At 40.3% G+C, this 26892-nt stretch overlaps 1 protein-coding gene across 6 annotated transcripts in view; it reads right to left on the bottom strand.

Annotated features, from left to right (window-relative positions):
• cdk14 (cyclin dependent kinase 14) overlaps positions 1-26892 on the bottom strand; it is a 238337-nt gene that overhangs the window by 139149 nt on the left and 72296 nt on the right. For 5 of the 6 annotated variants that reach the window (XM_086310192.1, XM_086310193.1, XM_086310194.1 and 2 more), the window contains 5 exons: positions 20430-20675; positions 14092-14186; positions 13429-13508; positions 10159-10253; positions 5683-5745 (listed from right to left, as the gene is read on the bottom strand). In XM_086310192.1, coding sequence (XP_086166318.1) covers positions 5683-5745; positions 10159-10253; positions 13429-13508; positions 14092-14186; positions 20430-20675 — 579 coding nt within the window. Of the gene's footprint in view, positions 1-5682; positions 5746-10158; positions 10254-13428; positions 13509-14091; positions 14187-20429; positions 20676-20781; positions 20875-26892 lie in introns of those variants that run through there. The other variant, XM_086310196.1, reaches the window with a different exon arrangement.

The raw sequence follows: 26892 nt of genomic DNA, 5'->3' as shown, positions 1-26892 counted from the left end.
ACTAAAAAGTATAATTTCTTTGGTAGTTTCTTACAAGTTTCTAAGGCTACGTCCACACGTACCCGGGTATTTTTGAAAACGCAGATTTTTCTATGCGTTTGCACCTTTCGGCCACACGTAAACGGCGTTCACTGAAAACTGAGATTTCTAAAAACGCCTGCCAGGGTGGATATTTTTGAAACTTTTTGCCTGTGTGGACGAGGTAAACGGAGAAAACGCAGCATCAAAGGTGTGCGCCACGTTATTGTTTCGGTGAAATGAATTTCTACAATACTGTTACTGTTAATTCTACTCTCTGCAGTGTTTAAATGCTTACATATACACACAGTTACTGTCCCTCCACACATACGACTCGGTTCTGCTTCTATGCCCCATCTTTGTTTACTATTTCCCGCCGAGGCTTCTAGACTTCTGATTGGTCAACATTTCTACACGGTTAGGAATATATCGCCACCTGTTGCTTTGGCATGTTCATAGCAGCGTTTTCCTTCATTTCTGCGTTTACGTGTGGACGGGATTATTTTTTAAAACAAAAACGGAAAATCTCCGTTTTCAAAAATACCCGTGTACGTGTGGATGTAGCCAAATACACATGTGCCGGTTCCATATGAGCAAGACAAGCAGTAACCACAACATTCAAGAGTTAGAAAACCTGCAGATCCTGAGGTGGCCATCTGGCACTGGCTCCAAAAGCAACTCAATTTCAATATACTTCAAAGTTAAAAAGGTCAACTACAGCCTGGTACAGAAAAATGGCTTTGGCCTCTATGGATAGTTTCCCCTTTCACAGCTGTACAGTGGGTGAAGTCATGTTATAACTCGTTCATTTAGATACTGCCTAGGCTTACATTTAGGGAGCTGCTTGGGTTAGCAGGTATGCTAACATAGGCAGCAGACATAGCTGTCTGCGATGTATTACCCATACCCGAAGTGTCTCCCGCTGTGTGGTAGAGGCCATCCAGTTTTATTTGTCTGCTACTTCGCACTGATTACCAATCATGTGTCTCTATTGCACCCATACACTTAACAGCTTGCTAACCAAGTTTGCAAGCATTAGGTGATAATGTAGTGATCAACTCTCTCAGGATTAGGGCCACCGAAAAAAAAAAAAGTAGGCACGTCTTTTGTTTTTCTTTTCCAGAATTCTGAGAAAACAGAATTTATTTAAAGCGACAACTTTTCAACAACTATAAACTGCTTATAAGGTGAATACAATTAAGTAAGTTCACACATTGTTTTTAAAATGTCTCTTTACCAAATCTTTCCCCCCTTTTCAGATTATGAAATTATGGACACCTACGGTCAGTTAAAAGATTGTGGTGTAATAAAGGTCTAAACCCAAACAGAACAACTGTTTTGATATTTGATGTTAAAAAAATATCAAAGAACATCAGTTTTGATGTTTTTATAAGAGACACGCTGTTACGTGCGTGTGTTGGTGGGTTATTTGTTTCTTAATGTGTGTATGCAAATTCACCTGTGCAGGGGCTCGGCTCTGATTGGTGGACCTAAGGAACGGCCTGATGTAACTGGTTCCTGCTGTGGACGTGAACTATAAAAGGGCGACTGAAGAGCTGCGGTGCGGGGGGTGTGGCAGACTTCCTGTGCCTCAGGTGCAGACGGAGCAGTCGTAGCAATAGCTATTTGGTTAAAAAGTTGGGCATGTGTGTGAAGTGCGGAGCAAGTAGGGGTGAGCTGCCGATTATTTTGGGAAGCCTTCTTTTCTCCTGTGTTTTTAGACCAGGGAGGTCAGACTGTGTTATTTCTTTCTTTTCTTTTCCTTAAACAGGTCAGAGGGGAACCGAAGCCTAGGTTGAGCTTTGTTTGTTGTGTTGGCCTTAGCTCACCCCGAAATTATACACTCCCACTACCGTGAGTGCCATTGTTGTCAATAAACTATTGTTAAAAGTCCGATGCTGTGGCTGTGTCTGTTTGGGCGTGGGAAGTCACGGGACACCCCGCTCTTGTTACGGTCATTTCGAGCCGGGTCGTAACACACGCTTTAGCTTAATATAAACCTAAAGGCAGAAATGCACATTTCCTGTTACTGATCACTGAGCAGGCAGCAGAGATCCTGAAGGCAAACAGAGTAAAAGAACAACTCAGATATGTTTTCTGTAATTAAGTGTGGTAATAAAATAATGTCTCAAAGAATGGTGAGTCAATGAGTGTAAGAAATTGCACTAATGCACCTCCATCAAACACGCATGCACTCAGCACAGTCTCTTGATGGCCATCATATTATGCTAGGCTTGTCTTCCTCCTGCCTATTATGTGTTTTCCCACCAGCTTGTTTAACTACTGCTGCCATTACAAGAGGTCTAGGCATTAGCATTCACAACAAAGATGGCCACCAAGGAGCCAGCCAGCAAAGAGGGAAACGTTGTGTTGTGTTGCTGCACTGTCATACTCTGCACAGCATAGTTAGTGGTGGTAGACACTTGTTAGCATAGTAAGGAAGTAGATGCGTCCTGAATAATGAAGCAGAAACGGAACAAACAGCAGTTAATCTGGTGGCCAGTTGAATTTAAGGTGTTTGATGCTTGCAGTGGCAGCAACCTCAAAAGCAAATACACCAGACGCCAGAAGGGAACTGTCCAGCTGAAGTACGCATCCTACTGAGCTAGGAGTCCGATGACATCAAGCAGGTCAAGTGGAGTGAGAAAGCAAAAGTTTGAGAAGTTTGACTTTCAGTCAGCTTCTGGGTGATTCTGGAAAATCATCAGATGACAGAGGACAGAGAAGCAGTTTCCTGCCCACCTTGATGCAGAGGGATGTCTGGGATGGAAGGAAAGGCTTCTCCATCCTACAGAAACAATGGACACATTTCCAGGACCATCAATTATGCTGCATTACCTGGAAGCTGGGAGTCATGGTCTTGAACTGGCAAACATTTAAGCAGGGTGCTCCAAAGACTGTTTACCAACTTTAAGAGAATCACACTCCTTGGCCTTCCTTGGACACTCTAGTGTACTGAAGAGGAAAGGCCATACATTGGTCTAACCTTGGATTCAGGAGAAACCCTCTAGTGTTTGTCCTTGTTGTAGAACACTGGACCAGCTCTTTATTGTTTTGGGGCTATTTAAGGGTGCATGGTTTGCCAAACCAGTGTACATTTTTTGTGGACTTGGAGAAGGCATTCAACAATCCCTATGTATACCACTGGATGCATGTTACATACTTATCCAAACCCTAACCTTTGGGAGTATGGGGTATCTGGCCTGTTTTTAGCAGGCTATTGTATCTCTGTATATTCCTAGCAAGAACTTGGTTCACAATACCAGCAATAAGTTGGGCTTGTTCCCAGTCGGTGTTGGACTCCACCAACCCTCCCGTTCTGTTCACAGTTTTTATGGGGAGAATTTCTCGGTGCCTCCTAAGTGAGGTGTTTCAGGTATACCCAACTGTGACGATGCCCTCTCTTGGCTTTTCTATTGGCTGGCTTGGGAACCTTCCTGTGTCCTCCCAGAAAAGCTGGTCTGGAAACTCTGCTTAGGTTGCTGCTTCCATACCCTGGACTCAGATAAGCAGCAGAAACTGGATGGATGGTGAATCCTTAAAAATAGCTCTGCAGTGAGCTTAACTGCCACTAGGCTGCACTCTATGTGATGTAGATTACATCTCATCAAGTGTAGAGATTAACACACAGTGACAAGTGAAGGATATTTTAAGTTGACATCACACGCTATATTAACCCTCCTGCCATCCTTTAAAAAACTCACACCCATCACCCTAGGGACCATTCTCAGCCACGCCATAAAAAGACCATATATCCATATTTTATTCCACTTTAAATTAGCCAACCTTGTAAAACTACTTCTCCCTGAAATATTCATGTAAAGTTTTAATTATATTTTCGTTGTTTTAACCCTTCAAATCCCAGTGTTATTACATGAGCGCCCTGTGTTATAAGCCCCAAAAACCAAAAAACGAAACTAAATATTTCCACAAAAAACCAGTTGAAGTAATATGTGATTGTCATTATAAGTAGGCCTTTAGATGGACCAAAGATTGGCACCAACATACATTTTGACCTGCCATTATTTTTTTTGCATTTTTTTTGCAATTTAAAAATTAAAACTTCAAGGCCCTGAGTCTTCATTGACATCCAAGAAAAGAAGAAAAAATAAAATCATATGATGATAATTTGGGGTTGAAAAATAGTGTTTATAATGGAAGTCAATGGGCAGAAAATGGTCCCCAGGGTGATGGGTGTGGGGATTTCTGCTGCTCAGCCATTTTAGGCTGATTTAAGGAATTCACACTGGAATATTAACATTGACAGGTAAAAACTATCCTGTGGCAAGTTTGGTTATATTCCACTGAACACAGTGGAAATGGCAGCCATTTAACACATAGCAGTGGCACAAAAAGGTCCCAAGAAGGCAGGAAGGTTAAAACAGGAAATGCCAGTGTACTGTGACGGATCATTAAAACAAGTGTTTTTCATGCTGCCTCTATTGCAACTGCACAGGCTCAGTTCATTAGAACAGACGACTCAGGAGTTGTGCCCCAAAGGAACTGAAATCAAAAGGATTTAAGAAACACCTCACTCTGCTCTCTTGGAATAATCCCATACTAAACATGTAGCTGCTGTCAGCAGGAGAAACACATATTACTTATGTAAATCCTTAGTGTCAAAAAAGGTACGAGCTGTTACATAACAAATGTAGCCTGAACTATCACCTCACTGCATGATGGAACCTCCCAACATCCCACCAACACATGGCCTCATTCACTCCATCATCGCTCACTCTACCTGCTTGTTTGTGTTAGCACTGCCCTCCTACAAACAGGAACCTGTGAGTCTGTACAGACGCTTCCACAGGAGTAATACGCTGATCGGCAGCTTCACCATTACAGTTTCACAATATGTCAGCTTCAGTCACAATCATGAGTAAACCAGGTTGGATATTGAACTACTTAATTGTGGATTTGGTTAAAGGTTGCTATTTAACTGTCAGCTTTGGATAAGGTTTCATCTGATATGTGCACTAAGTGACGGTGACAAATTATGTCAATGTCGTCTGTATATTAAAGTGTTTCACATAAAAATATAAACACAGTTCTACAATCTGACAGCACATTGAAATGTTTCTATGAAACTCTGAAGAAAAATAGGAAAGGGCATTACAAAACACAAGTTTTGACTTAACTATCAAAAACACATTTTAGTTTCTGTCAGTGATTGGAGGGATAACGTTAACGCCGGTCCAGATTTCCTTGTCCCACTCACCTGACGCTCAGCTGGATTTAATCAGCGGCTTGTTCAGCTGAATCTGGTAAGCTGACAGGTGTCACCTGTGGCCTGCTGACTGTGCTGGCAAACTGGTAGCCTGTAAGCTGTCTACTAAAGGGGCAAAGGCTCCACATTTCCTACCATCTGAAATCTAAAAATTCTTCAATGATGAGGAAAAGGAAAAAACAACAACATACTTTTTCTTTTCCTAACTGAATCGCGTCACAGTCCCACAGATTTTTCTTCCCATCAACCAAGATGTTCCAACCCCAGTCAGTAGTAACCACCACACTAGACTCTTTGTTTCAAAGTTAAACAGCTGCCTGTTTCCAGTTATCTGCTCACGGTGGATCAGAATATCATTTCTTTATATGTAAGGAACACACTGCTGGCTTTAAGAAACAACAAGGTCATTGTGAGCAGCATAATCCTTCATACTGTACCTTGACGTTGTCTGGATGCAGTCCTCCAGGGTGTTTGTCCATATACTGACACAGGTCTGTGTGCTGGGTGAGGACAAAGGCAAGAACATCCCAGTGTTAGTGTGAAGGTTTTAAAGGTAAGTAAGAAAGCAAGCAATTTATTTATATAGCACGTAAGATTCCTTAAAGATCATCTAAAGTGGTTACCACCAAGTACACCTTAGCATATGCAAATGCTTTGGAGCAAAAACAGCTCTAGAAATTGGGACCAACTTGATGCTACTGTGATTTTATTGTACAAAGCAGTATAAAGGAACGTTAAATGCTAGAAGTTAGGTGGTCTAACACAATATATGGGCATCTTGGATATCACGTAATCATCATATTTTTTCCTTACAGTCATTTTTTGGGTTATTTGATAGAAAAAAGGAAACTGAACTCTTAAATATATATTGATTGATATTGATTGTAACTCCAAAAAATTGATGCACTGTCAAAATATTTTGAGTAATCCATTAAAAATACATGGGAGCAGGCGCCGTTTCATGGGCGCCACCATGTTGACCCACCATCTTGAATACAGTCATTGAGAAAGACATCATCGTTTTATGTATGTACATTTTACACTGTGATTGATTGAATTGATCGAAGCCTTTACTTGTCACTTGCAGTTGACCTGCAGCGAAATTGGACATAGGGAGGGGCAGCCATGCATGTGGCTAGAGACCAGCCACTGTCACTGAATGCCATATTATACTCGTTTACAGCTCAACCGTTTTATTTTCAGAGTCAAAATTTCAGAGGCACAACTGTGAATATCTACAGAAATCTTTCAAACATGCTGGAGGCTCTGTTATGGTTTGGGTGCATTTTAACCAGTGGGGCTACTGGTTGAAATGTCAAAATTCTTGTCAAAATGGATGGAATTTTGAACGCAGTAAAGTGCTGTCAAATTAATCCAACATCCAGTAATATCAATAAATATTATGATTGTCAAATGCTTCATTTTTCAGCATGGCAATAATCCCAAACACACAGCAGGGAAGTAATAACAGACCTGGATAGAAAAACCTACCGTGGAACACTATGAGTCATGGACTGGAATCACATCCAAATTAATAAAGTAGAAGAACATCCACAGAAGAACTTCAAGAAGCCTGGAAAACTATTCCTGAAGACCACTTAAAAAAATTATAGGAGAGCTTGTCTAAGAGAGTCCAGGAATGTTGACGTATGAAGGTCATCACATTACATAGAATTGTAATGAGCTATATTTCCATGTACATGTCTTTGTCCTGTCTCGCTCCCCTTACCCCGACTAGTCACGGCACATGGCCGCCCGGTTCTGCTGGAGGTTTCTTCCTGTTAAAAGGAAGCTTTTCCTTCCCACTTTTGCCAAAGTGCTTGCTCATAGGTGGTTGTCTAATTGTTGGGGTTGTTCAATATTGTCTTCAGGTTCCTGTTGTTGCAATTTAACGCTTTATAAATGAAGTAAAATTGAAACTGAATGAATATATGTTTGCATGTTTGACTAGAAAAATATGAAGAAACAATGGGTGGCTCTAAAACAGGACTCTATGTTTGGGTCTAAGTTATGTACATTTTTGCTATCTGCCATTTTTTTGTGTGCCTGTAAATTCTAATTGGTCCAATCAAGTTCAAAGCAGATGCTGTTCTTGGTCCACACACTACTTTAGCGTACGTCCCCAGGAAGAAGAAATGTGGCTTATTTTATGCCAGAGTTTATCGTATGAGCTGAATTGATATTCTTATCAGAAAATCAGACATGCACCCAGCCTTGGTCTGCCCTTCACCTCTGTGCTTTCAGAACAGATTTGTGGATGGAGGCAGTGACTATGAAACCACACTAATATTTACAGTCCCCTACTGCTGGCCACACCACAGAACCTCCTCTGCTGAATAATTCACAAAGACGCCTCAGCACACACACACAGCATATTTGTCATTGCTTTTCATGTCAGTTGTCTGTCCTCTCTCTGTGTGCATTTCCCCTGCATCCTGTCATTCACCATTAGCTTTGAGGGGAGAACAACGAATGGATTTTTGGGGAAGCTCAAGCTATTAGAGCACTGAACACAAGATGATATATCAACATCAACACAATTTAGCATCCCAGTCAAATAAATAACCACTGGCTGCAGGGAAACCAGGGTAATCCCTCGCTGTTAAAGGACTGTGTGGCATTATGATTGAAAGATGTGCTGTATTAGTGAAAAGTGTGGATAACCACTTAGGATGAGACGTCCCTGTTTCACCTTTAAAGGCAAACTGAACTTTTTTCTCATTCTTCATTTAAACACAACCCGCTGGGCTCCATCCTCGATTCAGAAGCCAAACCCTTTGACATGTGTCAAATCTACCAACAGGGGGCATTCCACCATCCCCAGTCTAATAAATGTAGTAGAGAAGGAAAGCTGAGTAAGCTGGTTGAGTGATCTGGCCTCACGCAGCATGAATATAAATGAGCCCATCAGAAGCTGCTGTCAGTTGGTGCACAGTAAAGGGTAAGACAAGATGAGACTGTTCTGAACAACCTGGGTTCAGATCTGTCCAAAACTGCGTTGAAAACTTTTTATCCTTGTAGTACACTCCTACTCTATTCCCTCTGTAGACACTGGAGTCTTTCCTTATTAATTAGAAAAACGTCCTAATCAAGTTATTTTGGCCCTTGCTGCACAACATTTGAATACTATTCTTTGAACTTGTTTGGACAGGCAGCAGAAGTCCAGTCGGTTCAATTGGATGAAACAATACTGTCAGTGGAATAATCCTGTAACTGTGACAGATGTGGTCACCAATCCTTACAAGTATGTAGCTAGTTTCAGTTTAACATACTTATAAGGAGGTTGTCATGTCTGCTTCTTTCACTTCTCCTGGCAGTGTGGTTGCTTCCCAACTAAACACTAAACGGTTGGTGTAGGTGATGTAATTGAGGTCAGCCGGAATTCTGGCAGATAAGCTTTTCTCAAAGCAATCTTGCATCAGCTGATGGCTGACACGCGTTTGGACGTTTGCCTCTCTCATATATGAAAATCTCTGCAATATGTTGTCAATGAAGTCTTGGGACACTATCAGTGACACTGACCCCGTCACAACTAAAGTCTCTTTGCTGCGACGGGGTCTTGATGTCGCTAGAACGAAGCCATGCCAATAAGTACAAGAAAAATATCAGTTTTTTGTTGACTACAGTTATCCATATTTGGAAAAATGATCACTGACATAGTTTACCTCCTAAGTATCCAGTCCACTAGAAGTACCAGTATTACTCAGCATGAGATTGTGACTGGAACCCAGTGTGAATTTTGTGGATCAATAATTTTTGCCAATGTTTTTGTCAACATGTTTTTTTTATGATGAAAACAAGGCAAAAACTAAAAAACCCTAAAAAAAAAAAAAAAAACTAACCCTGAAGCACAAGGACAAAAACTTGGATAAAATGAAATAAAACGTTCATCAACAAATTAAAATGAGATGAAAAATAGGAGACGAGATCTTATCAGAACAAATTAAATTCTTTAAAAGGTTTTTATAAATAGGGAAAAATAGGGTAATCTCCTGGTGCAGTAAAGTTAGATGCACACATTTGTTCTGCCCTGTCTACACTGTTACTCATGGTTTTGGCAAAACAGGTTTGTCCCACCAGTATCTGATGTTGGCTCAACAAGACATCACTCTGTCACGATTTGTCTTTCACTCTCCAAACAAACAAAAATATCTTAAGTAGATCGCCCTCACGACCCTGGAAATGCTCTAGCTCAGATATTATTTCACCTGCCCATTTAAAGATAAAGACCACAAACGACTGTCACACCAGCAAATATTTGCCTTGGCATGTGCCATCATTAATAGATACTTAATGCTGTTGCTTTTTTTGTGGGTAAGTCAGTTTGTTTCGGCTAATCTAATGATCATCATTTGGTAAACTGTGCTGTTCCAGAGGTTTCTGGTAAGTAACCTTCCTTTACTTGGCTTTAACAGTGTTGCCGAGTCAGAGCATTTCCACTGGCCATAAATGCATCAACAGAATATTATTTCTGTTATTTGTGCCCGCAGTATTTGACAGGACAGTTGTGGAAACATGCTAAAACCATGACCTTCCAATAAAATGCCCGCTTGGCTTCCTGTTGCAGGCACAGACAGACCAGGCTGTGGTGGACCTGGCTGCCATCCTATGGAGCAAAGAACGGAAAAAGCCCTAGCTGCTTTAACATTCCTCAAGTGCCCTAAAACTAAGAGTATGCCAATCAAAATATCTACAGCTCATGTTTCTAGCGGGAGAGTATTAAAAACTGAAACTCAATCAGCAAGGATGTACTGGGATCAAATCAATCAAACTAAAGAAACACATAAGTGCTGACCTCTGTTCTTTGAAAATGTTTTCTTTTGAATGCTAAAAACAGATTCTTGATCTAATTTTAAACCTCCACAGCCCCCCCGTAAAGAGCCCAAATGGGTGATCTCAGTGTGCAGACTCACCACATATTCAAAAACCAGAGTTAGGGTTTCCTTGGTGTGGATGATGTCATGAAGGAGGACAATGTTAGCATGCTTCAGGCCTTTCAGAAGAGATGCTGCAGAAACAAAACCGAACAGAAAGAGGCAGAGAGTTGATACCAGGGAACTGTGTTATGCTTTCATTAGCTGCATTATTAGAATTTCTCATCACATACAGGGGATCAGGAAAAGATTAAAACACAAAGAGAAAACACGGGGTGGATTTACTACTCAAAGTTCTCACACTCATTTGTCAACATGTTCATGACGTAAGACTTATTGTTAATTAGGAGGGAGATATGCTGGGAAGATGATCAAATCGTTACAGCGGCGAAGCTTAAAGAGTCTTACTTGGGAGGCTGGGTATGATGAGCACATTTACATTACTTGATCGAAGTCACAGCTTGAATAGAGCACGGTGAGCATTGTGCAAATAATACACGACACATTTTCAGTTTTTGGTGGGGACATTTTATAGCTTTGACATCACAGTCAAGTTAATTTAGTAACAAAAAGAACAAGTTTACTTTTTTAACATTTAATACGAGATATTCTGATTTCAGATTGAACTACCTTACAAAAAATCTCAGACACAGCAAACGACTTCTACGAGCTTCTAATTTACTTTTTTCAACCAATGCTGGTTTTCAATCTAAAAGCAGTTCCATCAAATTAGAGCTTTTGCATAAAAGCTGGCATTAGATTATCACCACAAAACTGCTTGGCCTGTAGCCACTGGAAGCACTAAGTAATGAAAGGGGCTAATACAAGAAAAGGAAACACTCTCTGAACCGGGAACTGAAAACATTCCTGACTTGCATTGCAATTGCACACACCTGCAGCTATATATATATTTTTGGTATTTCTTTTGGCACTGTTTATATTATTTATATTATTATATTACTATTTATTACTTTATTGTTAGGGCTGTTTTTTTTTTTTTTTTTTTTTTTGTTGTGCATCTGCACCTTATTGTTGTCAATGTCTACGCATGGGACAGTGTGAAACGTAATTTCAATTCCTTTGTATGGCAAGTACATTTGAAGAAATTGACAAATAAAACTATTCTATTCTATTCTATTCTAAATTCAACCCAACTGGAACAAGTGACAAATTTTCTCCGCATGCAAATTACCCCAACTTTTGTCAGTATAAGACTAGTTCTAAAAGAAAAAAATGCTAACTACACATTAAAGAGATAATATTCTACCTTAAATCAGTGCGCTATATCACTCTAGGAATGTTAGCTTCTAAGCTAGCCAGAGCTAGCTAAAACTAATGCTACGTTTAAGCTGTTCTTAATTTTTTTTTTTTTTTTACTTATCACCTTGAAATGCACAACAAATTCTGAGGAGCTCACATTTTGGTCATTTAGTATTCCCTTCCATATAAATAAGGGGGAAAGCTCATGTTGTCAGTTTATGTTAAATTGGAAAAATAACAGCGTGCTTCCTGCTAAAGCTAGCTAGGTAGGTCAGCAGAGTTGATGACTGTATGCTGTCCTTTATATACTCTTTAAGTTAAAATATCATTGTATTTTAGTTGAATTTAAAGTATTTCATTTTTATTATATAGCATAAATGGAATTTTCAGACATTTAACAAACTGATTCATTTAGCAAACAAAAAGTTCTGTTCCAAGGACACAGGGGACAGACAGAACCTCTGAGAGGCAGTAAGTGATAAGGTCTCATCAATATATTCATTCTGTATGAGTACCTGAAGGTAAAAAACACAAAATCACATAAGCAGATCAAAGGCAAGGCTCCTCTCAGCAGGAAGTTAAAGCTATAGTCTGATACCTCAAAGATCCTGTCACCAGTTTGAAGATCCAACCCCCTCTCTCCCTGCTCACACACACATCGGTGGTAATGGCTCGAGTGTGTCGACTTTTGCACGAACACACACTCACAGCTGTCTTATACTCTGTGTGCATTACTTTATTCAGCAGCAGTCTGTAATGCCGCTCACATATCTGTGCTCTAAGCTCACTGCTCAGTAATTGCTGAATTAGTTCAATTTCAAATTACCTTTCTGATCTTCTCATAGGGAGAGTTTTAACTGTGTCTGTGAGGAGTCTAGCTCTTACTTTATCAGACCTGGATCATAAGCAGATCAAACAGACAGCATCACGTTCTCATCTAAATTTAAATACCAGTTCCTCCCGTGGAGGTGACTGTATCTTCTTTCAGTGGAGTCTGTAAAACGAAGTGACAGGACAAACCAAGCCAAGCAAGGACGAGCTCTGAACTTCTATACATACAGGACAAAGTTTATCATTTTAAACCCTACAAGCTGTAAGTTAAGCACTTCATATTGTAACAAGACAATTCACATTATATACCTGTTAGCTAATAGCGAACTTTGAGTTTTTCCAATGTCTTGGTTCAGCTAAGAACCGACATCCCATCTCCAGTCCTGTTCAAGCAGAGCTCACTCCCCCAAGCACCAGAGATCCACCAAACACATGATCCTTACACTGAAATACGTTTTAGGAGTGAATGCTGAAAAGTACAAATTAGCCTTGATCCACTGAACAGATTTCTTCTTATTAGAGGACTAAGAGATGTCCAAATGGTAGTAGCATTTTTTTTGCTCCCACCAGACTGGATCAGTAACCAAATCAGCTGTCTGCATGTCTTTGTTCACCACGCCCATGAATCTCCTCTGTAGTCTCCATCTTTGGTTCTTTTTTGGTAGGTCCATCTTTAACCTCCATTGCCCAGCATATCCACTCTCTCTCCTCTGTAAATGTCCAAACCATCTTAGCCTTCGCCTGTCTTGTGCACTGTCCATTGCTTCAGATGGGTGACCACACACCGGTCTCGCTCTCTCATTCAAATGTTTTGCTTCTACTGACTTTTATTCTTCTTCTCTCCAGACAATGCCGCCACTTCTCCAGGCCCTCTTCCATATGCTCCCTGTCCATTGCTTTGGATGACTGTCCCCAGGTATTTAAACTCATCTGCTTTCTTTAGTTCCACACAGACAGTTTAAAGGGTTTCTGATCAGGTAGGGAAAGTTAACACTGACTGGAGTTTTAAACTCCCTATTTCATGATATTTACAGTTTATGACTATTGAGGTATATGAGGACACAGCCTTGCCCTTACCACTTGCAGTTCTGGGCTGAACTGAGATATTGAGCTGTTTTCGTAGTGATATTAAAGTAGCTTATGTAAGACAGAAAGTGAAACTATTAATATAGAAAGAAAAATATGGTATCTGTGCCTCTATGCACGTAAACGTCTTACCTTCCCTTATGGCTGTGAAGGGTGTTCCTTCTTCTTCTTGTAGTCGAATCACCTTCAAAGCCACTAGTTTTCCATTCACCCTGGCAGCAACATGAAGCACACACAATGTATACTAAACTGATCGAGTTTCTTTTTTTGCGACAATAAAGGAAAACTCTTAAAATGAGTGAAGCCAGAGAACAGCGAGGATATTTAAGCCAGAGAAATGTAATTTGGCGGCAGTGGAGTGAGACGCGGGTACAAGGCGAAGGGATTACAACTGAATGAAGCTCACCAATCAAAGCTGTTGTAGTTTAAGAGTGACGCCAAATAACATCATTACTGAGAAGATTAGAGTCTTTGGAGTTTTGTACATTTTCAAGAATTTAATTAGCAAAACTTGCAAGCAAAGCGGCAAACCATGAAATGTGAACGAAGACTATTGAATCATGGCATAAATACATTCATCCTATAGTGATTAAAATAAAGGAAATTACATTGCATTTGTGAGGTGCACAGCTTTGCAGACAAGAAATATTATTTACATAAAACCTATTGAATTATTTCATTCCCACACAGCAATGCTCTCGTATAATTAAATGTAATATTCGCTGCATCCATGAGTGATTTCTAGCAACTATAAAGAAGAGTAACTGGATTAGACAGTGATTCCACGCTACTTACTTGCTCTTTCCTTTGTAAACTGTAGCATATGAACCCTCTCCCAGTTTCTCCAGCTTTTCATAGGAATCTGCCTTTCCAAATTTGGGGCTGGTGGGCTGCGGGAAGAAAAAGAAAGAGATATGAAAAGGCAAAATGAGAGGGTGAGTTCAGTAACCCAGAAAAGCGGCGCCTCGTAGGATTTCACAGAACACATTTACAAGTGTCTGAGAGATATTAAAATCTGGAGGCTCCCTGCTGTATCATCGAGGAGGTGTAATGTCGGTTGGGAGGAGGAGAGAGAATTTTTTTACCAAGTCTCTTCTTGTAAGAGCTCCTTTTCATTTAATTGTCAGCTGATAACTTTTAGACACTTTTCACCATCTCAGCACTTCACAGAGAAAGAAATAACTGTGGCTCGAAGAGAAGAAGGCACAGAAGTGAGCATATTCATAGCTAACTGCTAGGAAAGGGGAAACAAGTCAGCTCTGAAACTTCAACTCACTGGATGCTGTCCTAACATCTGCTGTTGTCAGTGATGAGGAAAAGTGCTTTGATAACTAAATGTAGCTCTGACGAAAGCATACGTGCCAATCAAGTATGTGGATCACCTCCCCCTCGCTCAGTCACCCAAGAGGAGGAGTAGGATGGCGACCTCCTTGTGACTAAGAAAAATCCAATTATTTTCACATTTTCACAAATAGTTGTGGTGAGGTTAGGCATGCGAGACCCTCAACCTCTTGGTAACCACTTTCGATTGCAAGGCGATTGCGTCTAAGACAGGCTGGTGAGGATTTGTGAATAACTGATTTCTAAATGCAGACAGACTGCCACCGCATTGCATACAGTCTTAGTCAGCTCGCACCAGTGAGCACAACTATCTCTGCAATAGGCAGCATGATTCACCTGGTTGCCAGCTGCTTGTACTCTGATAACATACCTATATTAAAAGAAAGGTTGCCAAATGTCATTTTACAACCACAACAACTATTTTGTAGATCTGTGAAGAAATTTCTCATTTTCTGTTTCAAATCTATGAGCTTTGCTGAGTTATCACAGTCGGTGCATCGCATTGCAATTGCCAACTTGTCCCCATTGCCACTTTATCAACATTTTAACACACAAAGCAACTGACCGCGAGTTGACACAAACATGTTTCCGGTCTTCGAAGCAACCGTTTCAGTGAGACCACAAGTTCATTGCACGCGGTCGAAATAATGTTGACTGTCCAGCCTCTGTTTTTTCTAACAGTTGGAGACCTTTCACATTCTTTGTCTATGGTCTGAACAAAACTGCAGAAATCAAAACTATAGGTTTCAGGTCAAACCTGAAACAGCAGTTAGTGATAACAGGTATCAAGAGACTGGTTATTAACTTGCTTTGTTCATCGAGGCTTTTTGCCTCAAGCCGTGGGGCACTGTCATATGGTTGTATCCGTCATTATGTAATTTTTTTCTGCCAATTAAAACTTGGGGATCCGGGCACTGACTAACAGTGTGCCGATGTAGCTGAGGTTACATCTGTCAGACGAATCCCAAGCCATGAGTGCCTGGAAGATGATTTAGCACTGGAGGCTATTCAGGTACCATTCTTTAAGGTCCTGAAGCACAAACATACTTAATGTTCTAGTCTTCAAATCCCTTTAAGCGTTGCTTTAAGAAAATGTTCTTTCAGAAGAAAACTGTCCTTTTTTCTATAATTTTAACACATGAACACAACAGGGACTGAAAACCTGCTTAGAGTCAGTGAAGCATCAGTAGCTTTTATGGCCCTGAAAGCACAATGCAACCATCTTCCCTTGTAATGCATCTTTAACCAAATCCCATGCTTTCAGGAAATCCCTAAATGATGGTGCAGTATTTGCTACATCTGCACTGTCTTCATTGCTTTCCAGCCACCCTCCTGTTAGCTCACTATCCTTGCAGCAGTAATAAGCTCAGCATTTCTGAGGGCTTCTCTAAACAAATCAGACTTCCCCCTGGGATCAAGGAAGAAGTGAAGCTCTATCTGTGAAACAATTGAGTTGGACAGTAAGGTGGCCTGAAGAACCTCTCCCAGCAAGGCTCATGACTACAGAACTAGTCTTTTTTTCTACTAGTGTTCTGCATGAACCACTTTCACTTTACATTTGCCTTACTGCATCCTCTTTTAGGAATAACTGGTGGGGGGAGTTCATTGGTACCAAAATATTACGCAGTTGTCAGAGCTGGATCATCACTTGGCCAAAGCATGCAACCGCCTTAACGTCCCTAAAGCTGAGGGTTTACTAGATATCAGCTGGGTCTGCATAAGTGGATTAATCACAAATCCAGAAGTAAGAAAATTTCACCTTTAAATCCGTTATTAATCTGGTGTCAGTCTGCTTATCATATGAATCTTTTAATTCATCTGTATCTTTACTTCATTGGTTTTCTGCTCTAACAATGTCAACTTTTATGACAAGAAGGGGGAAAGCACAACATTATGAGGCCATTAGACAATTGCTCTGAGTCAGGGTAGTCTACAGATTTTGATCTGAAATGGTTAAAGACACATATAATCTTTAATAGTGTGTTCCCGTTTTACAACACAGTCACTTTTGTAAGCAGTTATTCTGACATTAAGTTAACATGAACTTTATTTTGCCATGTGCTGTAACTGTGATATAACGAAATTCCATTAGCCTAATCTGAGGTCGACTGTTAAAGCCCGTTAATGACTGATTCTGATGGGGGATAGTGGTTTATAGAACAAATCCAAATTTCTAGAAATTTTAAATGCCATGTCCTACAGAACATATAGTATGCCATCCCAGAGCCTGTGCAATTTATTTAAATTATAGGACAAAAGCCAAAGAAACAAAAGACACAGGTCCAGAATTTAGAAGTGGGATTCTGAAGGCTGATGGTCCAGAGATTAGCCACTATCCATCTTTTTTTAATTAAGGACTTGAAATGTTTGAGATCAAGTGGGTTTGTTTGCCTGAGCCAAATGACCACGGACGGCACAAATAACACAATTTCATAATCAGGGCTGAAACAATTCATTAGCTTCTCACAGCGATGTTGGCAGGCAATCAGTCAAGCCTCGTATTACACTCATTAAATCTTATCTGTGTGCACATTCATTAAACCTTTCGCATTCTGTGCCGTTTTTCTTCTATGGTTCTGAAAAGAACCACATATGTATAAAAACCTAAAATCTCATTTGCATGATTAAGAAAATTGTGTTATTTGTATGCAGTCTTCAATTAGGCATGTGAACAGATACAGGCTGGCAAATTTCTTTGACGAAGGAATAAAGAAGAAAAGCCAGCAGCGTCGCAGAGCAACAGAAATGCTGACGGAAAGTGGTTCTTTGACAGCATCTCAAAGGCTGTAATATTTTAGAGATGCATAATGCACTCAAACTCATTTGTCATTCAACAAATAGCTTCTTTGTAGTATTCCTGTGGCATTTCTGTTTGTTTTGTATGTCTTTGCAGTCATTTTGAGTTATTTTCGCAGCAGATGGGCCCCTCCCTGAGCCTGGTTCTGTCAGAGGTTTCTTCCTGTTAAAAGGGAGTTTTTCCTTCCCACTGTCGCCAAAGTGCTTGCTCATAGGGGGTCATATGATTGTTGGGTTTTTTCCCTGTATGTATTATTGTAGGGTCTACCTTACAATATAAAGCATCTTGAGGCAACTGTTGTTGTGATTTGGTGCTGTATAAATTAGAGATGGACATAAAAAAGTGGTATCGTGCCATCTCTAATATAAATACAATTGAATTGAATTGAACTAATTTCCATTGACACTAGAAGAGACATACCATACTGTTAGCTCGAAGTTGTCTAAATCCTAAAATCTTTTATTACAATTGCATGATAACAGCAACCAAAACTAAATATTAACTCATAGAATCCTGAATAGAAATCTATTTTACATGTAAGAATGGTAAAGATAAAGGCGGTTGACCCACCCATGATCACCAAAAAAACGATCAATCAACAGCCGAACCAATAAACTTAAGAGCCAGTCGTGTTGTTGCCTCATGAGATTCACAACAATTTCCAGTGTTGTGAATGTTGGGGATGCATATCTCCCTGTTATCATAGTAAAGCTGTAGGCTAGAGTACTCATCGCTTTTCTTGGCATTAATTAGCATTAACATCAATTAGCATTTGTACCCTGATAGGACAAGAGATTGTTCCATATTGAGGAGTTAAGATCTCATTTGGGCACTTAACTTTGTAACCATTCCATTTATCATATTTACTCAGTATAAAGATCTGTTCCTAGAAGGAATTGTTGTTCCTAAAACTGTGCCAATCATAAGTCGTAGATCATGTTTCAGAAAGAGACTAGCAGTGATGTGGCGACAATATCAGGGGAAGTGCATCAGCTCATAAGAATGAAAAACACGGCAACAGTTAGTGTTGCAAAGAGGATAGGTCCCAAAATTAGAGGACTACCTTAACAACCACAGCCTGGAATGTCTACTGGCTCCCATCGTTCCACTACAAAACATTTCGGCAGGAGCCCTTGAGGCTTTGAACAGTGAAGTATGTTGCAGCATGTTAGAGCAGTAACATGCTACTCCCTCTGACTGCATCTGATTCCCTAACAGCAACATGCTTCACAGCTGCACTTACTGACTTACTGTCCCATTAGCACACCTGCTACATTTGAAGAATGTTAGGATAGGCAAAGAACAGATAGACACATAGAGAGATCTGTCAGCTATAAACAGATTGTTTTGTTTCTCTTTAGTTTGCAGTCATGCTCTTATCTTTATACAGCTTTTTATTAACTTTCCTGTTAAAAGTCCAACTATGACTGAACTATGCCACTTCACTCTGTAAGCATGTCAACATCCTCTTAGACTCACTTTCTGTTATTTAGATGACGATAAGGCAAGACATATTTACTTGTATGTGAAGGTTGGCCCTACCTCAGTTGCTTCAGTCTGAGTTCATCAGACTGAAGCAACACCACCACATACAACAGGTTGTATGTGGTGGTGCACAACGTGGTTTCAAATATAAAGTGATTAATTATGAGCAAAAGAAAACAATCTACAAGCTACTAACTGTGTTTCCATGACAACACTGGCACAATTGTTGACTGACTCTTAACCCACTATTTATCAAACAGACACTTTATCATCAACACCTCTGACGATGGTGGCTTTGAAATGTGAAGTCTTGCTTAATCAGGCTTTTCTCCGAAAGGAGATCAGACCACTGTCACCGCACTGACAAGTTTGATTTCACTGGAGTTGAACCATTCTATAAGAGAGCCTTTGCTCACGGATTATTCTGTTATTAACAACCTGCTCTTTCAGTGCATGCATAATTAATAAGAGCACAAATTGTAGCTTTTCTCACTACACTGTTCTGACAGCAGGTGTCACTGATTATCAGAAGGTGTCATAGGACAATAACAATCATATTGTGTAACTTCACAACGCAAGATAATGAAGTTTTAGCCATTAGGATGAGTCTAGCAGGCTGTGATCAGATAAAAAAGGGTAACTACCCACTGTAATGATCAATTTACAGTATCTTCTTCTATTTTAAAGTCAATTGACATTGCTGCACCTGCATCCACACTAGTCTTTCACCATATTTGTATTTGGCTGGTTAGAGCCTGCACTACAACTAGGTATGCATATGACCAGTCAGCTGCAGTAGATGTTTAAACACTCATCGTAAGTTGTTAACAGAAATGCTTGTCAGTCAACTAAGTATTTTTGTTTATTAATGAACAGCGCCACTTAACTGTTGTGCATTAATTGAGGTCCATGTCTCTACCGCTGATGATCCCAGACAAGCCCCCAAACGTAACGAATTTCTACTTTTAAAACTAAAAGTGAACACAATTATTCTTCCCAGGAAGGCCAATCGCTGATTTTGCTAGCATCTTTAACAGGTGACTTGCTTGATGCATGTACAACTTTTATCATTAGGCATGAATGTTAAATGAAAGTTCCAATATGATACGTTGATACACTACACCCATTAATTTTCCGTGCCTACTCCTGAGAAGTTAGTTTCCTTATTTTTTGGTTGCTCCTTGGTGAATACATAAGTAAGACTAACACCCTAGCATTAGATTCTTAAGCAATGGGATTCATTAATATTGACCAGCACTTCAAACTTCGTACAGTAACATAAATCAGTGTTGTTATGTGGAGCCAATTATCACCACTTTGAACAAGTTATAATCCTCCTCCTGTCGAAATAGCTAAAAGGAGTGCAAACTGCCACGTATACTCAGCCCCTCATTAAGGCTAATGTCCAAAAGTTTTTGATATTCAAGGGTGTAAAAAATTAGAAGTTGTGCATTTGGTTCTTCGACACTATACTGTGCTGTTTTCTATGCTGCTGGAGAGGTGCACTTACAGAACTAGGGCTGGAGTGGCGGCGCAATTTGGGGGACTCTTTGCCAGCAGTTGAGCTCTTGGCGTTGATGCAGGCATTGTTCTCAGAGTGGACCCTTTTCACCTGACTGGCGGGCTTCTCAAACGGGTCGAAGCCACTCTGCGTGCGCTGAACTCTCACTTTCTTGTCTTCAGGGATGGTGTCCAGGGGCTTGATGACAGAGTCTGTTCCCTGGCAGCTGCGTGTGGACATCTTTGTGACACATATCTGTCAAAAGAGGGGAAGGGGAAGGAGAAGAGAAGTGAAGTGAAGAAAGGAGGGTGAAGATAAATGTGAGCATTAAGAGGGAAAAAAATAGTCCATCTGCGATTACCAGTGTTCAGCCAAAAAACTGACTGTCATCCAGATCCTGCCTGTTTTTCATCTTTCTGTCAGCCTGGGTCTCTTCCCTCCCTGTAGAGCCTCACTGCTACCTCTTTGCTAGGATGAGAGCCTTTTTATCTCCATCTCTCTTTTCTCTGATCAAAACAGCTCCAGCCTCCGTCAGCTCTGCTGCACATGCACTCGCTGCCGGCTGCTGCCGCTGTCCCTAGACTGCGCATACACACAGTCCCACCTTATCTCTGACACACATCTACGCGTTCAGACAATTGTGCAGACATGCTACAGAATGTCTCCAACACGCCCACCGGGCACAGCCCCCAGTACTCACCAACTATTTACAACAAAAAGCGCCTTAGCAGCTGCTCTGCCACCACGGACTGTGTGTACGAGACACAAAAGACCCAGGCAGCATGACATGTTTTGCCACGGTTCCATTCAAGATTAAATATTTAGGTCTGAACTCCGCAGCAGGAAGAAGTTCTAATTACTCTAAAACACAAGGAGGAGTCGTCTTGCAGCTCACTGGTTTGCTCTTTACACGGGCCAGGTTTCATTGGACACAATGCAGCTTTTTTCACAGCGCAAGCCCCCTTCCCTGTCACGCTAATGTGATAAGATGTTATAAAAGAATAATATAAAAGCAGCAGCTATTGATCGGGAGGTTAGGTTACCACAGATTACTGAAAACCAGATCCAGGGTGCATTATACAGCACTGTTCAAAAGTCTTGAGCTATCCCTCGAAGAGAGACATGGACTGGTGTTCCACTCATTTTCAGCCCAGTCATGGTATCTGACTATTTTCAGAATATTTAAGCCACTTAACACTAATCTATAAGAAAAACTTGAAAGGCAGTACAGTATGTCTTTAACCCTTGTGTGGTGTTCGTATTTTTGTTACTCAGCCAGTGTTCATGGGTCTGGTGGACCCGCTAGAGTTTTGGCTTTCCAAATTAACACTATCAAACAATTTTATGTTAAATTACTCAACAGATGTTTACTTCATCCCAATTACAAGACATATGAACAGCAAACATGGTTAATTTTTTCCCTTTACCTTTGTTAGATCACATTTATGAATTAATGTGCTTCTCGTTTTTCTTTTATATAAAATGTTATAAATAAATCAGTTATAATCAAGTGGAATGAGTGGAAAGACACAACACATTTACACGTGAAAAAATAATTAATTGTTTAATTTTTCTTTTGAAAAAAACTGAACACGGGTCTCACAGACCCGAACACCATACAAGGGTTAAAAAATTGGGGAAAACTGGACAAATAGAGGACAAAAGGAAACATATCCTAATGTAAACATATTTTCAAAGCCATGTCCTTACAAAATAGGAAGAAATGAATCTGGCCCTTACTGGCACCTACTGTTTGCTGAAACCTCATCACAAATGTCTTGGTGGAAGGGCGACTGTCAAGAAGCCGTTCTTAAGGAAGGTAAACAAAGGTTGATGTACGCAAAATTACACAAGAAGTAGATTGAAAAATCAATGGGAAAAAGGGCTTTGGAGTGATTAATCCAAACTTTAAAGACATTTTGGGCTCTAAGTAATGTCAGTACGAAGGTGTTGAGAAGAGAAGCTTGGCAGTGAGCGTCTACAGCCATGGTAGAAACTCTGTTATGGTTGGAGCTGCAGTTGGAGATCTTGTCAAAACTGATGGAATTACAAACACTCAAAAGTACTGACAGAGTTTGATCCACCACATAATACCATCTAGAGAGCATCTGATTGACATTTGCTTTATTTTTCCTCATGACAATGATCCCAAGTACACTGCAGTAAAATCATATCTGGGTAGAAAAGCACATAATGGAACACTATCAGTCTTGGATTGGTCTGGGATCATTGCGAGAGACAACAGAACAAAAGGCAGCCAGCATCCAAAGAAGACCTTTTAAGGTCCTTCAAGAAGTCTGGAGAACTATTTCTGAAGACTTTTCCTTTTCTATCAGCAAAATGTGGAGACATGATGGATTGCTGAAGAATTTCGCTCAGTGCAAAGGGTGAAACAGTTATTCCTGTTTTTAAGATATCATATTGTATAAACGAAACTACAGGTCTGTAATGATGATGATGTACAATCAGAGGAAAAATTAAAGTGAAGAGCAAAATGTTTACCCCACACAGCGAAGACAGTGGGAGGGTCTTGGAATATTGCAATGGTAGGTCTGCATGTCCCCTTAAAGCATCAGTTAATACAGGTGGCTCATATTCTGTGACCGTCACTAGATCGCAACCCCAATACTGTAAATCTCCTGACCTGTTAGAGAGCACTTTACACCACTTAGATGAATGTCAAACCAATCCAATAAGCATTTTGTCACCCACCTGCAGGTGTCCAGATAACTTGAGTAATTACAAGTTAAATTACACCTCCCATCCATCCAACCAAGTATTTTTTAGTAATTACGAGTCAGTTACAACAGCTGCAAATCTCCCCACCGACTGCAATACTGACATCTCACTGGCAACCCAGAATAATGATGCTTTCACTGCACACTGTAGCTCTTCCAGCTAAACAGCTTTAGCTCTAAAGTGGAGAGGATGTGCAGCTTCAAAGCTTCAAGTCCGAGAGATCAAAATTCAATTATTGGAAGTATCACACTTAAAAGGTAACAAGATATTCTCAAACCTGTATGAACCAACTGACATCTGGACTTGACACACACTGAACCCTCTGCAGCTTTAAATAAAGTATTCAATCAATTGCATAAAAATTGCATACCTACATGCAACATATTTAGTCCAACATCTCCACAAAGTCAGATAACCATGATCGATGTTTTCCTACTTTCAATTGCAAGTTAAATAATATTTACAAATTCAGCAAATATTTTACAGTTTTGACTGATTCTCTGAAGACAATTCTTTCTTGTCAGTCAAATTCAAAATCACTTTTTTCATATTAGCTCAGTTTAAAAAAAGTTAAGCAATGCGGCCACTTTTATTCAGAAGATTTCAAGCATGAAATTAAACTCCAAGCAAGGGAGTGACATAAGAACACGTTTAGGCAAACGAGCGCGTAAACTGGGCCAAGTAATACACCGGAGTAAGATGTGGAGAAAATAAAAAGAAATGAGGAGGTTGGAGTCACACACGGTAATGAGAATATAGCTGAGTCCCATGCACATCCAGCATGTCCTCAGTGACAGCAGTTGTCATCTGGAGCAGCACATTAAACTAACAAAAACAAATGCAGTCATTTAGGACCTATCGCACTACAAGGCATCAATATTTGATGAGAGTGTCTGTTTAAAGATGTCTAGGTTCCAAGAAGTCAACATCAGAGAATTATAAGAAACCAGAGGCATGAAGGCATGAAGGACACGCACGTCAGTGAAACCAACTAATAAAAGAAGGATAAAACGGTTAATGCAGAACTAAGTTACAGGCTTCTGGAATACCGCACAATGGTATTGACTGTCTTGCCCTCATTTAAAAATTAACCAGTGGCAATGCTAATTAGAGTAATACCCAAATAAGACAGTAGCCATGTGTGAGTTACATCACTGCTGCCCAGGACCAGATTACACAGGCTGCTTTCTTGCTTAATTGCAGTCACGACCCTGAAATTCATAGATGGACTAGTGAATGAGTAAATGTTCAACACTGAATCCACATCACACATCACATTTAACAGCTAAAGTGGAAAACTGCATGGGTAAATTAGCAGCCTAAAATGTCCTGGCGGTCACTGGTTGCACATGTCACTTACCAAACTACTGAGATTAAAATAAGCAGCGTGGATCCCAAACTCACTGAGCAATTACACACAGAGGCTCTGTGAAAAGTCTAGCACTGAGAATATCCCACTGCACATATCAACCATCAAGGTCAGGCATTAAGCAACTTTGATCTGCTAAAAATCCTAAACCTGTTTTATCCACGGCTTCATCTAATAGCGTTTTACTTTCCACAAGAACAAAGAGCTAATGTTTAAAAATAACAGAAAAATGTAACAGTGTTGCAAATAAGATGAGCGATTATTGCTGAATAAAATCATGACTCTTGTGATTTAGTGCACACAGTGGTAAAACAAACTTCTTATTTCAAGTTATTTCAAAGCTGAGCGCGTTCTCAGGGCTGCTGCTAATTCCTTACATGGCAGCCGCACATTAGAGCTCTGAAAATTTTAAACTGGATATATTTAAACTTTACTTTAAAACGAAGTTTATTTTCGCTTTAGTGTGTCAGCAGATCAAAGTGAAACTCATTTTACTGATTGAACAGGTGTTCTTCTAGTGGCTGCAATTCTAGCAGTGCTAAAGAGACTCAGCAGCAGATAACAATCAAGTAACAAATTCAATTCAATTTTAGTTTTATTTATACAGCACCAAATCACAACAACAGTCACCTGAAGGCGCTTTATATTGCACAGTAGATCCTACAATAATACATACAGAGAAAAACCCAACAATCATATGACCCCCTATGAGCAAGCACTTTGGCGACAGTGGGAAGGAAAAACTTCCTTTTAACAGGAAGAAACCAGGCTCAGAGAGGGGCGGGGCCATCTGAATCATATGTGTGAATCATATGAATCATATTCACCCACCAGAGAATCTATACCGCACTACATGCTGTAAATTGAAAAACAGTAGAGATGGGTTTGACAGTGGCTTGCAAACTCTCCTGGGCAGCCTCGCAGACCTGGGCAACCTAAATACAACAATTAAACACAAAAAGCCACATAATATTTACATAATAGTGAAAGCTTTTCTAATTGGGAATATTTTAGCTTTCAACTTTTCTCTGTCTTGGCTGAAGATAACAACTCTAGACATTATATACTATTTTCTAACATTTTCATTTAGGTTTGATTGAAAAAAGGAAGATAAATGGAGCAAGCTGTCTGAGCTGATTATGCGATGCAAATTTCAAACAGCTTTGAGATATGTAGACCCAAATTATACTGACTAAACCTTGTATAGGACTGAGTGAGGTGGTAATCAAACCTCCAGATGAGTCTCATCAATCTCATAAAGTTGTATTTCTGCATGCTGTGGCAGCTGCACACTACCTGCTCAGTAACAAGCAGCAGATAGGCAGTGGATATATTTGAGCTTAGCAGCTAAAGAGGTATTTCTCTCATGAGTTGGCAATGAGGACAGGGCTAAACAAAGAGTACTGCACAAAGAATTGTCAGATGGCCAGAAACATGACTCAAACTGAATCCCATTGTTTCTTCGTGCCCTCTGGATGTGTAAGCAGGCAACATGACCACGATATTTACTTCTTAAAAACGCTTTGGGGAAAGACAGTGTGCTACATATTATCATCCATCCAGACTGACTGGTTTACGGCGGTATGTAGAGGCCTTGCTGCATCTGGCTTTTCTCTGTTGCCAAGACAGGAACACCCCACCAAGACAGGGAAAACCCGCCGCAGATGCAATTACACCATATCGATTCTTATTGAAGGACAGCCTCTTTAATCACTACTACCCTCCACCATCAACACTCTGATATACCAACACACACAGAGACAAATAAACAAACTACATTGTTTTGCTATCTATAATTTATTCTGCACTGACCCCTTTGCCCCACAGGGATCACTGAAGATTCATCTTATCGTAGTGTTGTCATACGGTGATGAAAATCCAGGGCAGGAACGAGCGCAGCCAGGACCACACTAATGCAACCATCTCCACAGGAGTAGTTACTGATGACATTAGCTTGAACGATGACAAGAACCTCAGAGGCCATAAAAGACCAATAAGCCATAAAGCCTACTTGTGTGCTCGTGCTAACTCAAAGCTATCAACCATGGAAACTTGGCTCACATTGAGGCTCAACCCACAGCACGAATGCATTTCCATTTTGCACATGGTGTGGACACACTTCATGAAGACAAAGTCAGGCAACACGTCATCTGTACTCAGTCCCACAGCTCGACCTATAGGGTCAACCTTAAATGATGAGACTGTCTCTGTGCAAGTATGAAAATACTGAGTTGGAAGTTTTAACATATTACAGAAGTTACTTTGTTATGAAGTATTGCAGCTCCCTTTTTGGCACACACACACCTAGTTTCCAGTATCCTTGAGTTCTGCTGGCACTCATTAAATGCACCAGAAAAATAAAAC

The sequence above is a fragment of the Aulonocara sp. 'chitande type north' Nkhata Bay genome, linkage group LG11 (genome assembly GCF_057382095.1).
Source record: "Aulonocara sp. 'chitande type north' Nkhata Bay isolate Kocher_YH1m ecotype deep benthic linkage group LG11, A_spYH_male_GT1.1, whole genome shotgun sequence".
Taxonomy (NCBI): Eukaryota; Metazoa; Chordata; class Actinopteri; order Cichliformes; family Cichlidae; genus Aulonocara; species Aulonocara sp. 'chitande type north' Nkhata Bay.
The sequence above is the reverse complement of the archived record's forward strand: the minus strand, read 5'-3'. Positions and strand labels throughout refer to the sequence as shown.